Source organism: Schistocerca gregaria, chromosome 5 (assembly GCF_023897955.1).
Source record: "Schistocerca gregaria isolate iqSchGreg1 chromosome 5, iqSchGreg1.2, whole genome shotgun sequence".
NCBI classification, from domain to species: Eukaryota; Metazoa; Arthropoda; class Insecta; order Orthoptera; family Acrididae; genus Schistocerca; species Schistocerca gregaria.
This window is the reverse complement of record NC_064924.1, coordinates 99,864,190-99,885,419: the sequence shown is the minus strand read 5'-3', so window position 1 is coordinate 99,885,419 and position 21,230 is coordinate 99,864,190. Positions and strand designations below refer to the sequence as shown.

At 43.4% G+C, this 21,230-nt stretch overlaps 1 protein-coding gene across 3 annotated transcripts in view; it reads right to left on the bottom strand.

Moving 5' to 3' along the window:
• The window catches only part of LOC126272054 (SH2 domain-containing protein 3C), a 950,261-nt gene that overhangs the window by 67,740 nt on the left and 861,291 nt on the right, over window positions 1-21,230 (bottom strand). For all 3 annotated transcript variants that reach the window (XM_049974570.1, XM_049974571.1, XM_049974572.1), the window contains one exon: window positions 14,259-14,537. In XM_049974570.1, coding sequence (XP_049830527.1) covers window positions 14,259-14,537 — 279 coding nt within the window. The remainder of the gene's footprint in view (window positions 1-14,258; window positions 14,538-21,230) is intronic.

Genomic DNA, 21,230 nt, shown 5'->3' with positions numbered 1-21,230 from the left:
TATGGAGTGTTGCCATGTATGGAACCGAAATATGGACGAGAAATAGTTTATACAAGAAGAGAATAGAAGCTTTCGAAATGTGGTGCGACAGAAGAATCCTGAAGATTAGATGGGTGGATCACATAACTAATGAGTAGGTATTGGACAGAATTTGGGAGAAGAGGAGTTTGTGGCACAACTCGACTAGAAGAAGGCATCGGTTGGTAGTACATGTTCTTAGGCATCAAGGGATCACCAAATTAGTATTGGAGAACAGGGTGGATGGTAAAAAGCGTAGAGGGAGACCAAGAGATGAATATACTAAGCAGGTTCAGAAGGATGTAGGTTGCAGTAGGTACTGGGAGATGAAGCTTGCACAAGATAGAGTAGCATGGAGAGCTGCATCAAGTCTCAGGACTGAAGACCACAACCACAACAAGAACAACAATAACAACAACAACAGTACTACCTCCTACCAATGTACAAAGATTTCCAACTACATGATCTCCTTCCGATGTTCGAGCAATTTTGGTCTCTATTGAGTGGGGGATATTACACCACCAGCATAGTCACCTATTTCGTTGATATTATCAATTTAAATGTGCTCATTAGAGTAACGAAAGAAAAACGAGTTCTGTAAACGTTACGCCAAAACTAATTACGTTGACGATTCGACTCAAACCTTACAAGCACAGTAGTTTCTTCGTCAGTAGGCCTGACGAATACAATGATGTAACTGTTTGTTTAATGCTGTTAAAATGTACAAAATCGTAAGGTAAAATTGACGCAAACGTCAATTCTATAATTTGTAAATGCTCGACTAAGCGGTGTCGTGATAAGGCCAGTCAGTGAAGACGAAAGAAGGTCGAATGTGGGAAATAATTCTTGCAGTCGCGAATTTTTGTACAGTGGTCGGAGGGACTGCCACGAGCAACGCCTAGGAATCCTGACCAGTGGGGGCTGAGTGTAAGGGTGTGGATTGGCTTTAAGGTCACTTTCGTACGATTTTCTTTATTAACTCGAAAATTACAGCTTCTAGCAAAAACGTATCCCAGTACAAAACTGAGCTACATTAAATTTCCTTCAAAAAGGTCCTATTCATTTTTACTTTAGGACTAACAGTTTGCGCATAGCGAGAGACACAATACGAAAATAATGGTTAAAAACTGTCTTGGTTGCAATTTTAACTTTTTTTATTTTTCAACTACGCTTTTCGCCTTATTTAGGCACCTCAGGTTATCTTAATTTGGTATTTCTTAGAAGGATCCTTTAGTCAGTGTAGCCAAAGGGCATAGTCGAATATATCAGGCCAACATCGCCTTCGTTAAACTCACTAAAACTTTTCTAGATGGACGCGAAAAGTTTTTACTGAGTTTCAAATGGGTGAAATGGCTCTGAACACTATGGGACTTAACTTCTAAGGTCACCAGTCCCCTCGAACTTAGAACTACTTAAACCTAACTAACCTAAGGACATCACACACATCCATGCCCGAGGCAAGATTAGAACCTGTGACCGTAGCGGTCGCACGGTTCCAGACTGTAGCGCCTAGAACAGCTCGGCCACTCCGGCCGGCTTACTGAGTTTCACGTAGGTTTTTGCCCTTATTCTGCTCTTATTTTAGCTAGGAGGTTATGAAATCAACAGTGGTGATACTCGATAAGTTTGCTGTTTGTGTGCCAAATTTTCTTGAAATCGATCCAGGGGTTTGGGAGGAGTTGTCAGACACAAACGTATAACTTAAAGCTGACAACGCTTCTTCATTATAACTAGTAATTTTAACCAAATAATCTTCAAGGTGATAGTGCCTTTTATGGCTTTTTAATATATTACTTGTGAATAAATCTTAGTCTACTTTCTGAATGTGGATAATGGATTCCAAGCAGGATCTAATGTTGCTAGTCTCTTCGTAATTTTTTTACAGTCCTCTCTCTCCGGTCATCTAGCTTCAAGTATTTCTTCTTCTTCTTCTTCTTCTTCTTCTTTTCAATATTCATCTCCAACTACATGAACATGTTGGAGCACTCCATGTCCTTCTTCAAGTATTTCATCAAATATTTGATTTGTAGGGTGAGGGTTTCCAATAATTTTATAATTTTTATAATTATTATAATTATAATTCCAAGTACGCCGCTTAGCTTTACTGTTATTATTTTTATTAGTCCTGTTTCTGTTGAACTGCCACGATCAGGTTGTTTGTAAGTAATGGTAAATAATCATGGTACATTACTTCTAATTTCATTGGTAATTATTTCATTATTATACATTTATACATATTCCTAATGGTTTTGACAACCATCAAATATGGGCAGTTCTGTCACTGTCTATTTGCTTGTTGATTACGTTCCTTTGGTGTTATGGAAATAATAATGGTTGGTTATCACCTTATCTGACTTATTACCTTATGCTTTTCTCAGATTATACTCTTTGTATTATTATTTTCGTGACAGTTTATTTGACAGATAATACAGCGATACTGTATGTTATAGGCAGTTTTGTCATTGCTGTTATGCCTTTGCCAATACTGTACTTTTTCTTTGTCTGTGTATTATATTTTCAGCTATATATTTTCTTTCCATAATTGTGCGTAGTCAGTCAGCTAAGGTGACAACCAACCATTGTCGCTCCAATAACACGAAAGGAACGCAATCAACAAGCAAATAGAGAATGACAGATCCGCCAATAACGCGTGGATGTCAGAACAATAAGCCGTGTGAAAACATGTATAATGATGAAATCTACTTAATATTTACCTATAAAACGAGAAATACTGCACCAAAATTATGTACCATTACTGACAGATAACCTAATGATGGCAAATCAGCCGAAATAGGCCTATTGTAAAAATAATAGGAATCAAATTTAGCAGCGTACTTGGAATTATAATTATACAATGCTCTTGAAAGACATACACTGCATAGTGGGCCTAGAAGAATATAAATTGCTTCGAATAATATTTATTGTGCTGCGTCACCCTTCAACAACATTCGTCGTTCGGTACTTTTTCCTGTAGCAATTCCATATTAGAATGGAGATATTCTCATTCTGTAGCTAGGTATGCAGGAAGTACAGTAGTCAAAAAGGGAAATAATAATCTTTATCAGGAGCTTGCGCATGATCGATCCTTTACTAATGCCCTCCTGTTTTACAAATGGTAACGCTGCACACACGCTAACGAGAAGTTTTCAAAATCTCCGTTCTGGCGGTACCTCTCCATTAGACTGAAATCTTGAACTTTTCCACGTAAACTCTGCTTCATATGAAAGTGACATCCACTTATTTCACATGAAAAGAAAGCCCGAGGATGGTTCGGTATCTCAGCTGCTTCAAAAAACGACATACACTTTCTTGTGCACCACTGACGAAACAGGTGAACATAGGTCTCTCCTCTTGTTACGGAACAGGACAAATAGAACGATAAGAATGTTTGTTTCGTCACTATGATGTGGATGTATGTACAGTTTTGTGCAAACTGCTCGTTGCAACTCTTAATGTTCCATTCATAAAAACAGGTAGTCGTTTTTGAACTTTCAGTTGATTTGCTTCCGCTAAAAATGATTGCCCTCTCCTCTAATCTGTCGTCTTCTAGTAGAAATTTACTACTGTCACTCACTTTTAAAGATACCTTCATGAAGATCAATTTCCAAATAATTCCTTGTGTCTTGTTGGTTCCCCTACACTTCACACTGCTCATAATGCAAGGTCCTCGTCATATTTTCTGAGCGAGGAATTTACATAACAAAATAATAACTTTTATTGTGAAAACTTCCCATTTATTCCACGTGTTTCTCGGATAACTGGATGTATTTTGATCAGTACGAAGTTCACAGAGTACTCAGGTGGCGGTATGGAGGGGAGGGTGGGAGAGCACAGCGATCGAAAGCAGAGGAGGGGACGGTTGTGTGCGAAAATCTCCGGTGTCCGAAAATATACGTGTCCGCACACCTCCGGAGAAACCAAACAAAGGCTCGACAAGTCAAGATTAACATTAAGTACCTGCTGAAATTCTTTTAAATATATTGATGGCATTTTTCATAAAGAGTGCATTTTGGTCACGGAGGGCGGGCATGAGGAGAAAACATCCAACGAAATGGCTCAGAGAAGTGAGCGTTCTATTGCACGACCATATGCGGCCTATGTTGTTCAGGAAATTTGACAAAAATCCCACCCGTAGTACTCGCCATACCTAGCTCCGTGTGACTTCTTCCCCTTCCTTAAAACGAAAATTCATATGAAAGATCGAAGAGTTGATAGAGTGGGGGAGATTTGAGCTGCGGAGTGGCAGTGAAAACTAAACGTTCTAACAAAGAAAGACTTCCAGCGTGCTTCCAAAAGTAACAGAGACGCTGGCATCTTTGTATGATATAGTTCTGTTTACTGGAATGATTTAGGAAAGAAAGTTCTCCTGAAAAGTAGACCGCATATAGGGCGTTGGCGCCACCTACTCGTGAGTACTGCTCGATTGTTTGAGATCCCAGCCCAGAGGCGGGCTAATAGATTTGATGTAGATAAGTTCGAACAACATGCAAGTGTTACAGAGATGTTTTGGGAACTCAAATGGTAACCCCTGGAGGGAAGGCGACGCCCTTTTCGGGAAACGCTAGTGAAAAAAATTAGAGAACTCGCATTTGAAGCTGCCTGCCAAACGATTCTACTGCCGCCAACATACATTGCGCGTTTGCGCGTTAGAACCGCGAAGATAAGATTCGAGAAACTAGGGCTACTATGGAGGCATATACAAGGTGGTCCATTTGAAGTTTCGGACGAGATAACCTCGAAAACTACACATCGGGTAAAAGTACTTCCTAAGACAAGTTCGTAAGCTCGAAAGTGAACATCAAATGATACTACACGTAACCTCCAGCCCCCTCCCCCTAGGGTGGGGCGGGGGGGGGGGGGGGGGCAACTTTTAAATCTTAAATGGAAACACCCATTTTTATTGGAGATTCGGATTCTCAAAAAAAAAAAGTAATCAACTTTTGTCTGAAACATTTCTTTAAACTATTGACAGATGGCTCTGAAATCGAGAAACATTAAAATTGGGGAACAACTCCGACTTATTTAGAATGATCCGAGAAAGACGCATCAAAATGGTTCAAATGGTTCTGAGCACTATGCGACTTAACTTCTGAGGTCATCAGTCGCCTAGAACTTAGAACTAATTAAACCTAACTAAGGACATCACACACATCCATGCCCGAGGCAGGATTCGAACCTGCGACCGTAGCGGTCGCTTGGCTCCTGACTGTAGCGCCTAGAACCGCACGGCCATCCGACCGGCGAAAGACGCATCAAATCGATACAAAATGTGCACCAATTCTTTCATTACGCCAAATTAAGCTATTTTGTTACAAAAACGTATCCTACCCGCCACAGTTTTTCATCTCGTTAGTGAACTCTTCACAATTGCGTTACTCACCAGACTGTGGCAGAGCGAGTCCGCGCTCGGCTCTATATCGACCTTTGTACGATGGCGCTGTGGTGCTGAGAAAGAGGGCATGTCTTTATAAACACCTCCCATTAATCGTTCCTGATCGCAGTGAGATGTCACTAATATCTGTGGTATCATTTGCTGACTTCGGTGTGCCACTGTGATCTTCGCATTATACTACAATAAGTGTTTACATTGTTTTTCATTTTCCGTTACTTCTGCTAGATACTGGCAGGTAAGCACTTCAACATATACGTGTTCTTCAATATTAAGGTTTAAGATTAATGGTTATGTTCAAACAGTTTCATTTAGGTGTTTGGGTAAATTTTTAATTGGTTAACAAAATGCGAGATGCAGCTGCTTAGACTGGGTAGCTTACTTTTTCGTGCTTGAAGTCTGCCTGTATTAGTAGACACTGTTGTTCTATTGGAATTCTATTGCAGCTTCGAGGTGGATAATATAGAAGATTAATAAAAGAGTGTGGAGACGTTCTAAAGTGACGAAAGCTATTGATGCTCTCTATAAAAAGAAAATGAGTTTGAAGAAAGGAAGTAAACAGTTTAATGTTCCAAAAACAGCATTTATGAGGGGGTTGATTTTGGGGAGGTCATCGGTCCCAGTCGATTAGGGAAGGATGGGGAAGTAAGTTGGCCGTCTCCTTTCGACGGAACCATTCCGGCATTTGCCTAAAGTGATTTAGGGAAATCACGGAAAATCTAGATTAGGATTGCCGGGCGTGAGTTTTAACCGTCATCCTCCCGAATGCGAGTCCAGCGTGCTAACCACTGCGCCACCTCGCTCGGTATATGAGGATGTCCAACATGAAATACCCACCAGAGGAAGTGGCAAAAACAAAATAGCCAGGCCAACAATTTTGGGTGAAATATTTTGTAGAAGAGATGGTTTAGTATTGTCCTACTAGGGAACCTTTTTTCTCTGGGCTTACTCGTAATGACTTCTGAAAATCGCCGTCCAACTAACAGAGAGAAATAACATTGAACACCCTTTCAAAGACGAAACTGTAGAGGAAAATTGGGTTAGTCTTTTTCTTAAACGTCACAAAACGGAAGTTCAGATGGCTCTGCGCACTATGGGACTTAACATCTGAGGTCATCAGTCCCCTAGAACTTAGATCTACTTAAACCTAACTAACCTAAGTACATCACCCACATCCATGCCCGAGGTAGGATTAGAACCTGCGACCGTAGCAGTCGCTCGGTTCGTGACTGAAGCGCCCAGAACCGCTTGGCCACCGCGGCCGGCAAAACGGAAGTGCCAGAAAGAAAGCCCAAAGGAACATCCTAAAGCAGGACTCTTTTGGAAAATGTATTATACCCAGTTTGAAACTAAAGTACGTTTACTGTAATTCAATATATCTTTCGAGCCGACCGGGGTGGCCGAGCGGTTCTAGTCGCTAGAGTCTGAAACCGCGCAACCGCTGCGGTCGCAGGTTTGAATCCTGCCTGGGGCACGGATGTGTGTGATGTCCTTAGGTTAGTTAGGTTTAAGTAGTTCTAAGTTCTAGGGGACTGATGATCTCAGCAGTTAAGTCCCATAGTGCTCAGAGCCATCTGAACCATTTTTGAACCATCTCTTTCGAATTTTGTTTGTTGCTATTTTGCTTATTTTTAGAAGGAGACAGTTTATGGTAACTATTTTTCAAATAGGTAACAGATTTTAAAAATAATTTTTTTGTAACACCTTTTAACGGTCCATGCTTTTGAAGCTCAGTTTCTTTCTAATTTCCACTTTTTTAGATAAAAAACAAAATAGCGGTCCGGTTTTGGACATTTCCCTCTATATTTCGGGCACTTTTATTCCCGCCTCATATTATGGTTCTCCACCTCTGCGTGTAATCAGATTTAGATTGATAACTAAGAAAGAACAAACTTTTTTGTAGAGGAATACCTCAGTGATTAATGGTTTATTCAGCTACACATAAAGGTTCTATCCAACCTCTCCAAAAGCCTTTAATTGAATGACATCCAGGGATTTGACTGATATCCACCAAGGATAAAATAACGTTATATCTAAAGGCGCCACAAGCCAATTATCTTATGCGACCTGCGTCTCTGACTGCGAATGGGGTGTAAGGAGAGGCTGGGAAGTGATGGTTTGCAAGGTGGAAGAGAAACAATGGTGAATGCCGACTGCGTGCACTCGTGCGACAGGTGTGTGACAGCAAGTGCCATTCACATACGATTGTCAGCTGTACCTGTTTTGCGCAAAGCCCGGTGGCACTGGAGTGTGAACAAAGATAACCTGTCATACGCCAAACGTGAATTTCGCAGTGAATAAACTCGTGACCAGCTGTCAGCCTTCACTGTTAACAAAACACAGCGTCGGTGAAAAGCCGAGTACCATCATCCGGGCCAAGGGGCCTCCTCACTAATTACTGAAACGGTAACCCGGTCATCCGGCCACTCGATTCCAGTCGCACGTTGCCTATCTAACCGGTTCCAGGAGCATCAAAAAAATTGATTTTCAGTATTTCATATAATTACTGACCGAATTTAAAAATTTAAAATATTGTAATCTAGTCAGTGGGAGATTAATCTTACGTTAAAGGTTTAACACCCTAAGTCTAGTATCAGATTTAGAAACTCTCTAAACGGGTGTCTCTCCTCACAGTCGTCAGGAGGGTGTTGCAGTTTCGTTTCTGCATTCTGTGTCTAGAGTCAGCCCAGACAATTAGTGCTCAGTACTCGTTATTACGAGGATCACTCCAAAAGAAATGCACACTATTTTTGTAAAAATACAGTTTTCATTCTGCATGTGTCAGCATGTCTTCAAGATGGCTGCTGCACTTGATTTTCGACAGCAACGTGCTGTCATAGAATTTCTGTGATGTAAAACGAGACAGTGGGAAACATCCACAAGAGGTTGAAAAAGGTGAATGGAGATGCTGCTCTCGATCGCAGTACAGTTATTCGGTGGGCAAGCAGGTTACGCGATGAAAGCGGGCACGGCAATATTGAGGATTGTCCTCACAGAGGCAGGCCTCGTACTGCACACACTCCAGACAATGTGCAGAGAGTTAATTGGTGACTGCTCACAACCGCATCACAGTGAACAAATTGTCACGCTACGTTGGGATAGGGGAAGGAAGTGTTTGCAGAATACTGAAAGTTTTGGCGTTAAAAAGGTTTGTGCCAGGTGGGTTCACAGAATGTTGACAGTGGCTCACAAAGAGACAAGAAAAACTGTGTGCAGCGAACTTTTGGAGCAGTACGAGAATGGTGGAGATGAATTTCTTGGAAGGACTGTGACAGATGATGAAACATGGCTCCATCATTTTTCACCAGAGACGAAGAGGCAATGAATGGAGTGGAATCATGCAAATTCACCCAAGAAAAAAAAATTTTAAAACCACACCTTCTGCTGGAAAAGTTATGGCTACGGTGTTTTTCGAATCCGAAGGACTCTTGCTTGTGGACATCATGCCAAGTGGAACCACCATAAATTCTGATGCATATGTGACGACACTGAAGAAACTTCAAGCTCGACTGAGTCGTGTTCTACCACATCGGCAAAAGCAGGGTGATTTGCTGTTGCACGACAATGCACGGCCACATGTCAATCAAAAAACCACGGAAGCGATCACAAAACTCGGATGGACAACACTGAAACACCCACCTTACAGTCCTGACCTGGCTGCATGTGACCATCATCTCTTTGGGAAACTAAAAGACTCTCTTCGTGGAGCAAGGTTTGAAGATGACGACTCCCTTGTGCACGCTGCCAAACAGTGGCTCCAACAGGTTGGTCCAGAAATTTACCATGCGGATATACAGACGCTGGTTCCAAGATGGCGTAAGGCAGTTGAGAGGGATGGAAATTATAAAGAGAAATGAAAATATTGTTCCTAAAGGATGTATCTATACACTGTAAAACTTTCAAACATGTAGAATAAAAGATGGATTTTTTAAAAAATAGTGGGCATTTCTTTTGGAGTGACCCTCGTATTCCGAGTTTTACTATCCCTGTTAATAAGTACTGATAAAATGAATATCACATTAAAGTAATCTGGGAGCGCTCTATCGAACGGGTACGTAAAATTCCGCTTTAAAAATCTTTTTGTTTGTAACGAGAAACAAACCTGGGCGTCACATGAAAGACTTGATGAGCACTATTTGTTTAGGCTGATTCGAGCTACCAATGCCAAAGCGAAATTGCAGGTATATGCTGGAACACAAGAGAAACTGCGCCTGCTGGCTCTGAGGACAGACACCCAGTGTATCTCCTTGCAGACTATGTTCATCCAGTATTTGAGAATGAGAGTGGTCAGTGACTTTCAACAATCTTTACACATAATCTCAAACCTCTCCGAAGTTTATCTTGCTTACATCTCTCATAAAATAATTAAAGGAAATAACTGTATAAGTAAGAGGTCCATAATTAAAGAATTTGTTGCTAGCGCACTCGAGCTGATGTAATTTCGATGCATTGCTCACGCGCTGCCTGCGATATGTAAGCTAGAAGAGAATCTGAGACCAAAGAGCAGTATTGACTGCAGTAGGAACTGTGTAGCAGTAGGAATAAGCTGTTGCTAGCGAGCAGTCTGGTCTGGTGTATCGTGTTGGCTGGGCCGGTCGTGTGCAGCGATGGCGGAGCCTGAGCGTTGTAGGATAAGGTAAAAGCAGCCTCGCGCATATGTAGTATTGTTACATCAAGTCCCATGTAAATGTTTAAAAAAATCTGTTCATAATAATCTTTCTCATAAAAAGTAACTTTTGACATTTATCTCAATTTAAAGAATTCACTAATTTCTCCAATCCTTGGCAATCCCGATTATTGAAAAGAAAAGTCAGTTCTTTCCTTTTTTATAAGACAAATCTATCGGCCAGCACTGCACTTAGCTGCGCCAGGAAAATTTCTTATAGGAGCAGATATATACGCGTTATCCGGCGACCTAATTAAGGCAAGATTTTTCAGCTTATTCAGAATGATGTATCAGGGCCATGACGCAGCATTGCTGACGTCTAAAATTTATCAGGTTAAATTGACTGTCAATTATTGAAAGGTTATAGGTTTGTCACATTGTATTATATTTTCACTGTTGGGTAGTTACGCTAAATGAGAGTATTATTCATATTATTTTATTTTGTGGGGAGGTTACAATCTCTCATAAAATAATTAAAGAAAATAAGTGTATTTCTTGCTACTTTCTCGCTGTTCATGCAGTAAAACTTATAGAGCAGGAATGACATTTTAATTTATTACTTTTTTACAATTAACTCAATTTGAAAGTATTCAAACGTTTGAAACCGTTTTATATATGGTAATCCTATTCATTAAAGATTCGAGCGCAGAGGTTTGTTGGTATTGTATACTGACACTTTCCGTCAGTTGCTATCATGTGGGTTCCTTTTGCCATACACAATGTGGTACATTGACAATTATTTAATACCCAGACCAGTATTTGAACACGTAGCCAACATGTGTGGCATATATCTTGATTATGACTGAAGACGTGTGTGCCAAATATGGATGTCTATGGTACACAGTTTTGTCGTGTGTACGTGTTGCAACCGTCGGACGCTAAACGACCACAATTCTTGGTCGTACTGGACACTACTGTCACAAGACAAAAACATGGAATTAACTAATACTTACAAGCTGCAGAGCACCCAGCATATAAGATACATGTGGATTCCCTTAAAACGTTCTTGATAGTCGCCTAACTTAGACACTTTCAAGTTTTTGATGGTTAGCTCAGCTGTCGATTACAACAGAATAACACATGCTACAGGTGAGACTTATATATAGGGTGTAACAGGTTTGTTTAAGTGCATGTATTCCTGTTGGTGACTGAGAACGGCGTACTGAACCACATTACTTCAACATTTACGTCATATGCAGACTAATAATTATTGCTGCTACAGGTGATACGTTTTTAGGCCGGGTAGTACCTACAAGCACATGGGGGCAAGAGCAAGCCATCAATGCTTATTTTCCCCTGGACAACAGGTCAAATCAAATGGTTCAAATGGCTCTAAGCACTATGGGACTTAACATCTGAGGTCATGAGTCCCCTAGACTTAGAACTACTTAAACCTAACTAACCTAAGGACATCACACACATCCATGACCGAGGCAGGACTCGAACCTGCGACCGTAGTAGCAGTCCGGGCTGAAGCGCGTAGAATTGCTCGGCCACAGCGGCTGGCACAGCAGATCAGATGTTAAAGTGTGGACGCATAGACGCAAAAAGGTTAGTCTTTACTGACCGGCATTGTTCACTTCGCGGCCCAGGTATGGCCGTGCAGAAAACATCATGACGGAAAGTTTGTAACGGGTCTGTCGGAAAACTGTTTAACGCTGAGGTAAGACAACCACCACGCTGATGTATGTACATATAAAAATATCTGCACTAGTCCCATTACATAATGTAAGTGTTTCGCTCTGCAAAAGACAACCAACACGTGTCAAGCCATCCTGATTTAGATTTTCCGTGATTTCCCTAAACTGCTTCAGGCAAATACTGGGATGGTTTCTTTATAAGGGGAAGATCGCGTTCCTTGCCCATCCCCTCATCCGATACGACAGATGACCTCGCTGTTTGGACCTCTCCCACAAATCACCCAACTGAAAGATAACCAGGCTGTTCTCAAGAACTTTATATCTGTCGGTATTCTATTCCTGCATTTACAAAAGGGGAAATTTTTGGGCTCACAAACACAATCAATTATTGGAGGGGTTGATGGTGTTATCACACGCGCCAGGTTAGCCGAGAGTGCTATTGCGCTGCTCTGGACTCGAGTAGGCGCGCTGGCCGCGGATCCAATCCGCCTGGCCGCTTAACGACGGAGGCCGGTGTGCCGGCCAGCCTGGATGTGGTTTTTAGGCGGTTTTCCACATCCGACTAGGTGGATACCGGGCTGGTTCCCACGTCCCGCCTCAGTTCCACGGCTTGCAGGCATTTGAACACATTCGCACTATTCCATGGATTACACTAGTCGCAGACAGTTGGGGTACACTAATTCCATCCCAGGGGGTACGGGGTGGCGGCAGGAAGGACATCCGGCCACCCCTTAAGTTAACCTCGTCAAATCCAATTAACCATGCGGACCCTGCGTCATTGTGTGACAAAGGCGCAAGCAAAAGAAAGAAAGAAAGATGGTGTTACCCCATGTTGTATTGCACGGCGTCGCTAAAATTGTGCAAGATATTGGCAAAGCACCTAGTCATTACCAATGACGAGACGCTACCGGTTGTTGAAAGATGTCAGGGAATATTTTACCCTTACAACGCACAGGACTATTTTTGAGTATTCTGTCCAAGTAATGTTAATTTATAGCGCCAGCTTCTGCAGTAAATAAATCAATCCCACGCTGTCATAAGTACGTTAATGTCGACAATTATAAACAGTACTGTCATTTATTGATACACAGGGTGGCGCACGAAATGTGTTACCATTTTGTTTTTGAATATAAACTTTATTGTCAATAAAATCTTAAAGGACATATACTACAGTAAAGAGCCGTCCATGGAGATTTGCTCTAACTCAGCACATGCTCACAAAGGCCACCACTTCCTTTCATAACTTCCTTCAAACGAACACTGAAGTTAGTGATTAAGAATAAGTCTTCTGAGCTCCATTAAACCACGTGGACGTTTCGGGAAAATTTTTTACTTTAGGTACCCCCAAAGAAAAAAGTCACATGGATTGAGGTCTGGACTATTGGGGGGCCAATTTTGTCCGTCATTGAAGCGACCTGGAAACCTGAGTGAAATGATGCTCATGTCGAAATGCTCGTGTAAAACTCCAACACAGTGTTTGCAGTATGTGGCCTTGCTCAATCTTGCATGAACCACTACGTGTTTAAGAGCAAGGCAGCAGCAGGAAGCTGTGGAATGAAGCTACTGCGAAGCATGCTCAAATAACACTCGCTGTTCACAGTTTCTTCAAAGAAAAAGGGTCCCATAAGTACGTGACTGGAAATTGCTGCCCACACTGCAATCCTCGGAGCATAATGTTGTCGTTCATAAAGCACTTGTGGGTTTTCAGTGACCCAAAAGCGTACATTTTGTTTGTTAACCAGACCATGTAAATGAAAATGCGCCTCGTCTGAAAACCAAACGTTGAGAGTTTCTTCCCTATCCTCCGCCCACTGAACAAACAGTAGTGTCTGCTACTTGTGTTATTCAGTGAGCTTCTGTGCACAGGTCATCTTGTATGGCTACATGTGGAGGTCACTTTTAAGACTGCGTTGAACAGAGCGTCTGGCTATTCCTCGTTGCATTGCTGCCTTTCTACAGATTTCCCGGAACTTATCTGTACAGCAACTCGTACCGCTTCAATATACTCCGGCGAACAAACAGGCTTTGGCCGAGGTCGCTTCGCTTCCAATACTGTTCCTTCCTGTACAAATCTATCGTACAACCTGTGGATGGGCTTCTTGCAAGGGACCCATCGTGTGTTAAACAGTTGCCGAAAACGCCTCTGAGTCACAACAAGGCTTTTCGTTTCATGAAAAAGTAACACAATTGCCGATCGTTGCTGTGTCGTCAGTATTCCATTGTCAGCCATTGCTGCTTACTAGTCTCCTAGCGGCAGTATCGTGAATTACACGTCATTTCGTAACTCACTTGTTTTTCCAAGCTCTGGTGGTACTGCTGTAGAGATCCCAGCGGGATCTCTAATGTGCGTCGTTAATTGTGAAAGAAACAATTGGTAACACATTTCGTGCGCCACCCTGTAGGACACAGGTACTGGAATGAGCTGTAGAGAGAGGTTTACGGAAGCGCGAAAAATTCACTATTATTAAGTTAGAAACTTAATGAAGGACAGGGCAGAGAGGTGTGGCTCTGTAACCATGGATTGAGGAGGAAGGAGCAGACGTACCGGCAATCCGTTGTCGAAGACGGGCGGCTGGTGGACGTCGTGGTTGGCCGCCGCGGCCGCGTGCTCCTTGGGCGGCAGCGACGGCACCCGGCTGGGCTTGGGCGGCGGCTGCTCGGGCAGGTCCGCGTCGGCCGCCCCCGCCGCCCCCGGCGCGCCGTCGCCCTCGTAGCCGAAGCGCCGCCTCTCGAGGCAGGGGCTGAGCGCCGGGTCGCTCGTCACGCGCACCATCTTGGGCACCGCGTGCCCGTGGCTCGCCCCGGGCGTCGACGACGGCGACGCCTGCTGGACCACAAACAGCTGTGTACCTCTGTGCGCGCACGGGAGTCCGCTGGGAGACCGTGGTCGGTGCGCTTTACTTCCCCTGACGTTTCCTCTCTGACTGCGGGAGACATCTTCAGAGGCAAAGCAGCGAACTCGAGGGAGCACCGAATATACAGGACGGTCTTGCGCATTACAGTTCGCGACTGGGAACGTTCAGTTTAGTTCGCTGTTCCGTCGCGAACTAGGTCGCTCTTTTAGTTCGTTAGCTCCCATCTCGATTTCCAGAAAGACAGTTCGCTCGATTAGCTGCCGCTAATGCACACACTCTTTTATTCGTTATGCTAGTCTTTTAAATAATAACCAATGTTGCCAATGCCTGTATTATTACAGTTTTATGTCGAGTAATTAGACTTCGAAAGGGCAAATAAACCAGTTATTTACACAAATGGGTAAATTGGGGTAGTAAACTACTTTACTTTACATACAGTACACTCGTAGTATTTTAATTTTAAAATATACACTCCTGGAAATTGAAATAAGAACACCGTGAATTCATTGTCCCAGGAAGGAGAAACTTTATTGACACATTCCTGGCGTCAGATACATCACATGATCACACTGACAGAACCACAGGCACATAGACACAGGCAACAGAGCATGCACAATGTCGGCACTAGTACAGTGTATATCCACCTTTCGCAGCAATGCAGGCTGCTATTCTACCATGGAGACGATCGTAGAGATGCTGGATGTAGTCCTGTGGAACGGCTTGCCATGCCATTTCCACCTGGTGCCTCAGTTGGACCAGCGTTCGTGCTGGACGTGCAGACCGCGTGAGACGACGCTTCATCCAGTCCCAAACATGCTCAATGGGGGACAGATCCGGAGATCTTGCTGGCCAGGGTAGTTGACTTACACCTTCTAGAGCACGTTGGACGGCACGGGATACATGCGGACGTGCATTGTCCTGTTGGAACAGCAAGTTCCCTTGCCGGTCTAGGAATGGTAGAACGATGGGTTCGATGACGGTTTGGATGTACCGTGCACTATTCAGTGTCCCCTCGACGATCACCAGAGGTGTACGGCCAGTGTAGGAGATCGCTCCCCACACCATGATGCCGGGTGTTGGCCCTGTGTGCCTCGGTCGTATGCAGTCCTGATTGTGGCGCTCACCTGCACGGCGCCAAACACGCATATGACCATCATTGGCACCAAGGCAGAAGCGACTCTCATCGCTGAAGACGACACGTCTCCATTCGTCCCTCCATTCACGCCTGTCGCGACACCACTGGAGGCGGGCTGCACGATGTTGGGGCGTGAGCGGAAGACGGCCTAACGGTGTGCGGGACCGTAGCCCAGCTTCATGGAGACGGTTGCGAATGGTCCTTGCCGATACCCCAGGAGCAACAGTGTCCCTAATTTGCTGGGAAGTGGCTGTGCGGTCCCCTACGGCACTGCGTAGGATCCTACGGTCTTGGCGTGCATCCGTGCGTCGCTGCGGTCCGGTCCCAGGTCGACGGGCACGTGCACTTTCCGCCGACCACTGGCGACAACATCGATGTACTGTGGAGACCTCACGCCCCACGTGTTGAGCAATTCGGCGGTACGTCCACCCGGCCTCCCGCATGCCCACTATACGCCCTCGCTCAAAGTCCGTCAACTGCACATACGGTTCACGTCCACGCTGTCGCGGCATGCTACCAGTGTTAAAGACTGCGATGGAGCTCCGTATGCCACGGCAAACTGGCTGACACTGACGGCGGCGGTGCACAAATGCTGCGCAGCTAGCGCCATTCGACGGCCAACACCGCGGTTCCTGGTGTGTCCGCTGTGCCGTGCTTGTGATCATTGCTTGTACAGCCCTCTCGCAGTGTCCGGAGCAAGTATGGTGGGTCTGACACACCGGTGTCAATGTGTTCTTTTTTCCATTTCCAGGAGTGTATTTATTTATTTATTAGTTCATTGTAGGAATGTTACTTACAGAATATGCTAAATGCGTTTTCTTGGTGGATAAAAATACACTTCCATAAATAATCGAGTTTTTTAAAGTTTTGGAAATAAGAAACAAAAAAATTTTTCTGCTTTAGGTACAGGTTAAGTACTATATGGCACAAACAATAATATTTTTTTGATTAACAGAAGAAACACTAACACTTATAATTTGTTACCAAACAATTAGACATAGAAAAAGTAACTGTGACCCCTGAGAGAGACCGTATTCAAAAGAATACTTTTTGTGCTTTGCATTATCATTCTCTAAATAATCAGTCTTCTAATTTTCAAGTGAAATACTGCAAAAATTGACATATTATTATTTAAAAACCTTAATTGGGAAACTTTGGTCGTTGATAACAGTGTTCTTCGTTCATTAAGGATTTGTCCCGTCGCCGAAAAAGCGCGTTCGCAGGGCACTGATGTTGCTACTATGCAAAATCTCTCTAACACACATGCATATACATGACGATATAACTGACGACGCTCGTGCCACCACTCAAGTGGATCTTTTTTTCGATCTATATACTCTTCATTGAGGTATTTATCGAGTTCGCGAATATCAGCAGCAAGTTGGTTATCTGCTCTAGTGATTTTTCTTATTTCTTGGTCATACTCGTACCATATAGAGTCTTTTTTATTTTCATTACTGCTCCTACTAGAACAAGACGCCGAACGGTCGCTAGCAATAGGATCAGCCAGTAAAATATCTCGATTCTCTCTCTGAAGTAACTGCACTCTGCCAACTTTAATTCTGAGGCGTTGTATCGCAACTTCACAAGCTTTTTGATTTCTAAATCCTCTCTGTCTAAATCGGGGGTCCAGAATAGTACACTCAGCGTATAGAATGTTATACTCTAAATCTTTAAAACGGTCTTCCATGCCTTTCTTGAGCACTGATTGCACAGAGACAATATTTTTATTGTTAGAAGCATGCTTCTGCAGAAAACTGTTGAGCAGATTACAAAACACAGTAAGTTTCGACAAAGTCACATTTCTTTCGGCACTTATTTCTACCGTAATTTCATAGAATGGACTAAGTAAGGGCAAAACTCCTATTACTTGGCAGTCACTTTCTTTTATTGTTAGGTCAGAGCGCAGTAGTGCTAACATAGCAATCAATCCTTTGCCGTTATTATTCGCTGAAGCGCGTCAAAAGTAGAATTCCAGCGGGTCTGGACGTCCTGTTTTTGTAGCAATCAGTTTTTATTGGCCTTGTGTACTACGATTGAAAAACTCGACAGTATTTTTAACTTGCGCCAAAACGTCAGATATTTCTTTATCAGCTTCTTGTACAACAAGATTTAGAGACTGGGCGAAACATGAGACCGATCGCCACTCACCAAGTCTGACAGCAGGTAAGATATTTGCAGCATTATCGCTAACAATAGCAGCTACTTTGTGGGAAATATGCCAGTCTGTCATAACGTCTTTCATGAAATTGCACACGTTTTGGATGGTATGCCGCTCTTTAAAATTAATACAACCAAGTAGTGCCGACTGAAATTTAATCTCTTCATCTATAAAGTGGGCTACAATGGCTATATAGCTTTCATTATTCCTCGACGTCGAAACATCAGTACTGAGAGATAACGCAGATACTGCTTGCACCTTTTTTTGTACTTCATCCATTATGTCATTGTGAACTGTTGATATTAATTTTCCGATGACGTTTTTCTTGATGGAAGTTTGTAGTTTGGGCAATGAGAAACTAGTTCTATCAGTTTTCAAAAATCTTTTTCTTCCACAATTCGTAGAGCGTGATACCCTTTAGCTACCATCTTGACAACTTTATTTCTTCAACCTTTGGGACTGACGGTGGTCTCCGAATATATTGGTTCATTGACTGTTGGGAGGCTGATACCGTAATAACATTGTGCAATAAGGATGTAGTTTGATTTGCTTGCAGTGAGTTTAAACTAGACATTATTGGTGGTTCTCTTTCCATCGTTATTGGGACTAAAGCGTGTTTTGTTTTCATATGCCGGGTTAAATTTCCGTTTGAGCCTCCAGCAATACTTATTAATGTTGAACAGTGGTTACATTTTGCTTTTCTTTTATCTGTGTCTTCAGTGAAATGTGTCCACAAGGAACTATGTTTCCTTTTTGGTGACATCGTAATAAACAGCCTAAAATAAAACATAGTAGCCCTATAATCAACCGATACGGATTGCCGTACTCCACATCATCGTACTGTAGAAGTCCATTGTTATGTGATGATAGTCATTTTACATTACACATTTTAGGTACTGTACTTACCTAACGCTGTGTACGATTTTACATCCTGACACTATGGTTATATGTCAGCCACTGCAGTGCAGAAAACCGTAATACAGAAAATTCGCAGCACGTGATATTTTTAAAGCCTACTGAAGACACTCGCTCCGTCTCGCTATTGTCCGTCGGTCTTCGGAAAACAGCGAACGAACTAAGTAGCGAGGTTACCCGTGAACTAGTTCTCGCACTTCGTTTATGGGAGTGCTCTTCCGAAGTAGTTCGTTCGCGAACTACACAAGACTAATTGATAGTGACCGGGCCAAATATCTCACGAAATAAGCATCAAACGAAAAATTACAAAGAACGAAATTCGTCTAGTTTGAAGGGGGAAACCAGATGGCGCTATGGTAGGCCCGCTAGATGGCGTTTCCATAGGACAAACGGATATCAACTGCGTTTTTTTAAAAAATAGGAACCCCCATTATTTATTACATATTCGTGTAGTACGTAAAGAAATATGAATGTTTTAGTTCGACCACTTCGATACGAATTTCAGCGCCATATTTCTCTCATTCAAAGTTAATTGCCACGCCACTCGGAGCGCTGCTGTGGTTCTCTGTTTCTGTGTCGCAACCCGGGCCTTGCACTTCTGCGACTCTGTTGCCGCATGTTGCACGAAAGCAAAGGACACTTTATAATTAACCAACAAATGCACTTGAGACTTATTCACCAACATACAACGAGGTGGATGGGGTACTGTGTTGTCAGTAGTGGAGCAGTGACAACAGAATCGATCGGATAGGAGAGCTCAGTGACTTCGGACGTGGCCGCGCGGGATTAACCGACGGTCTAAGGTGCTGCAGTCATGGACTGTGCGGCTGGTCCCGGCGGAGATTCGAGTCCTCCCTCGGGCATGGGTGTGTGTGTGTTTGTCTTTAGGATAATTTAGGGTAAGTAGTGTGTAAGCTTAGGGACTGATGACCTTAGCAGTTAAGTCTCATAAGATTTCACACATATTTGAACTATTTTGAACTTCGGACGTGGATTAGTCATGGATGTCACCTGACAAAAGGAACTCCCCATCGCAGCTGGCCCAATGGATAGCCCGTCAAAACGTAAACACAGATCAAGCATGAAAACAAAAAGGTGTGTGAAAACTGTGAACTGTGAAAAATGAAGCGAAATAGATACAGGAACGGTTCAAGTTCAAGATGTGCAAGAATCGCCGCGTCGTGGTTATGTGGCCACAGGGTTGGCCTGCAAAACGGGAGGTCCGTGTTCAAACCTCTCTTGCGCCCCTTCTTTTCACACTATCCCGAACTTCCCGTGCGGTTATTTGACGTGTCTGTTCTCTTACTGTAGTCGTGGTAATTGCCACAGTATACATTGGTTATAGAATATGAGGCATGTGGTAAGAATCTATTACTGTCGCAAGCAAATGTTGTAAATAGTGACAGCAGGTGTGATGCTACAGCCGGACGGGGCGGCCGAGCGGTTCTAGGCGCTACAGTCTGGCCTTTACTGTCGCAGGTTCGAATCCTGCCTCGGGCATGGATGTGTGTGATGTCCTTAGGTTAGTTAGGTTTAAGTAGTTGTTAGGTCTAGGGGACTGATGGCCTCAGCAGTTAAGTCCCATAGTGCTCAGAGCCATTTTGAGATGCTACTTAGTCAAACAGGTGAGACCTAGGTTGCAACAAAGGAAGAGACATAACTTCCAGAAATGGACGTGAGAGTCGTAACTTGTATAGAAGAAATAGGAGGTACGTACTTGTGGAGGTTCCTTCCTTATACCTCGCTGTTGCAAACGAACCTTACATCACGACACAGACACAAATTTGAATACAGCGAGCAGACACGTCAGTGACCGGACGGACAGTTCATAATTTTATGAAAAAAGGTATATAGGGCACGAAGGAGGTTTGAACACGGACCTCCCCCTTAGGATTCAACAGCGTGACCACATAACCACGACGCCGTTACTGTTCAAATATTGCACATCTGGGGTTTGGATCGTTCGCCGTTTCTATTTTTCCTTCTTCTTTCGCAGTTCAGCACAGCTTTTTCCTATTTTCACGCTAATCTGTGATTAGTTTTTGACGGTCTATTCACTGAGCCATCTTACCACAAAATCTGGCGGGGCTGCGATGGGACTTTCCCTTACGAGTAACAGAACGATCAGGACATTTCAAGTCTCCTAAAGCTGCCAAAGTAGAGGGTTGGTGGCGTGAATGTGAACTGGTAACGCGAAGCAGCAACCACAACTACACCAAGACCAGGCTGAACTCATTTACTGACTGAGAGGGATCGTCGAGGATTGTGGCCGGGGGTTGTAAAATAATTGCACGAAATCAACCGAAGGAATCACTGTTCCGAAAGGCTACCAACAGTCCAGTTTGCACAATGATTGGTAGTTAACAACAATGTGGTACAAAGGTCCAGCAGCTCCTCGTAAGCCAGTCAATGTGAAGACACGTGCAGGGTAGTTTAAACAGCTACGGCACT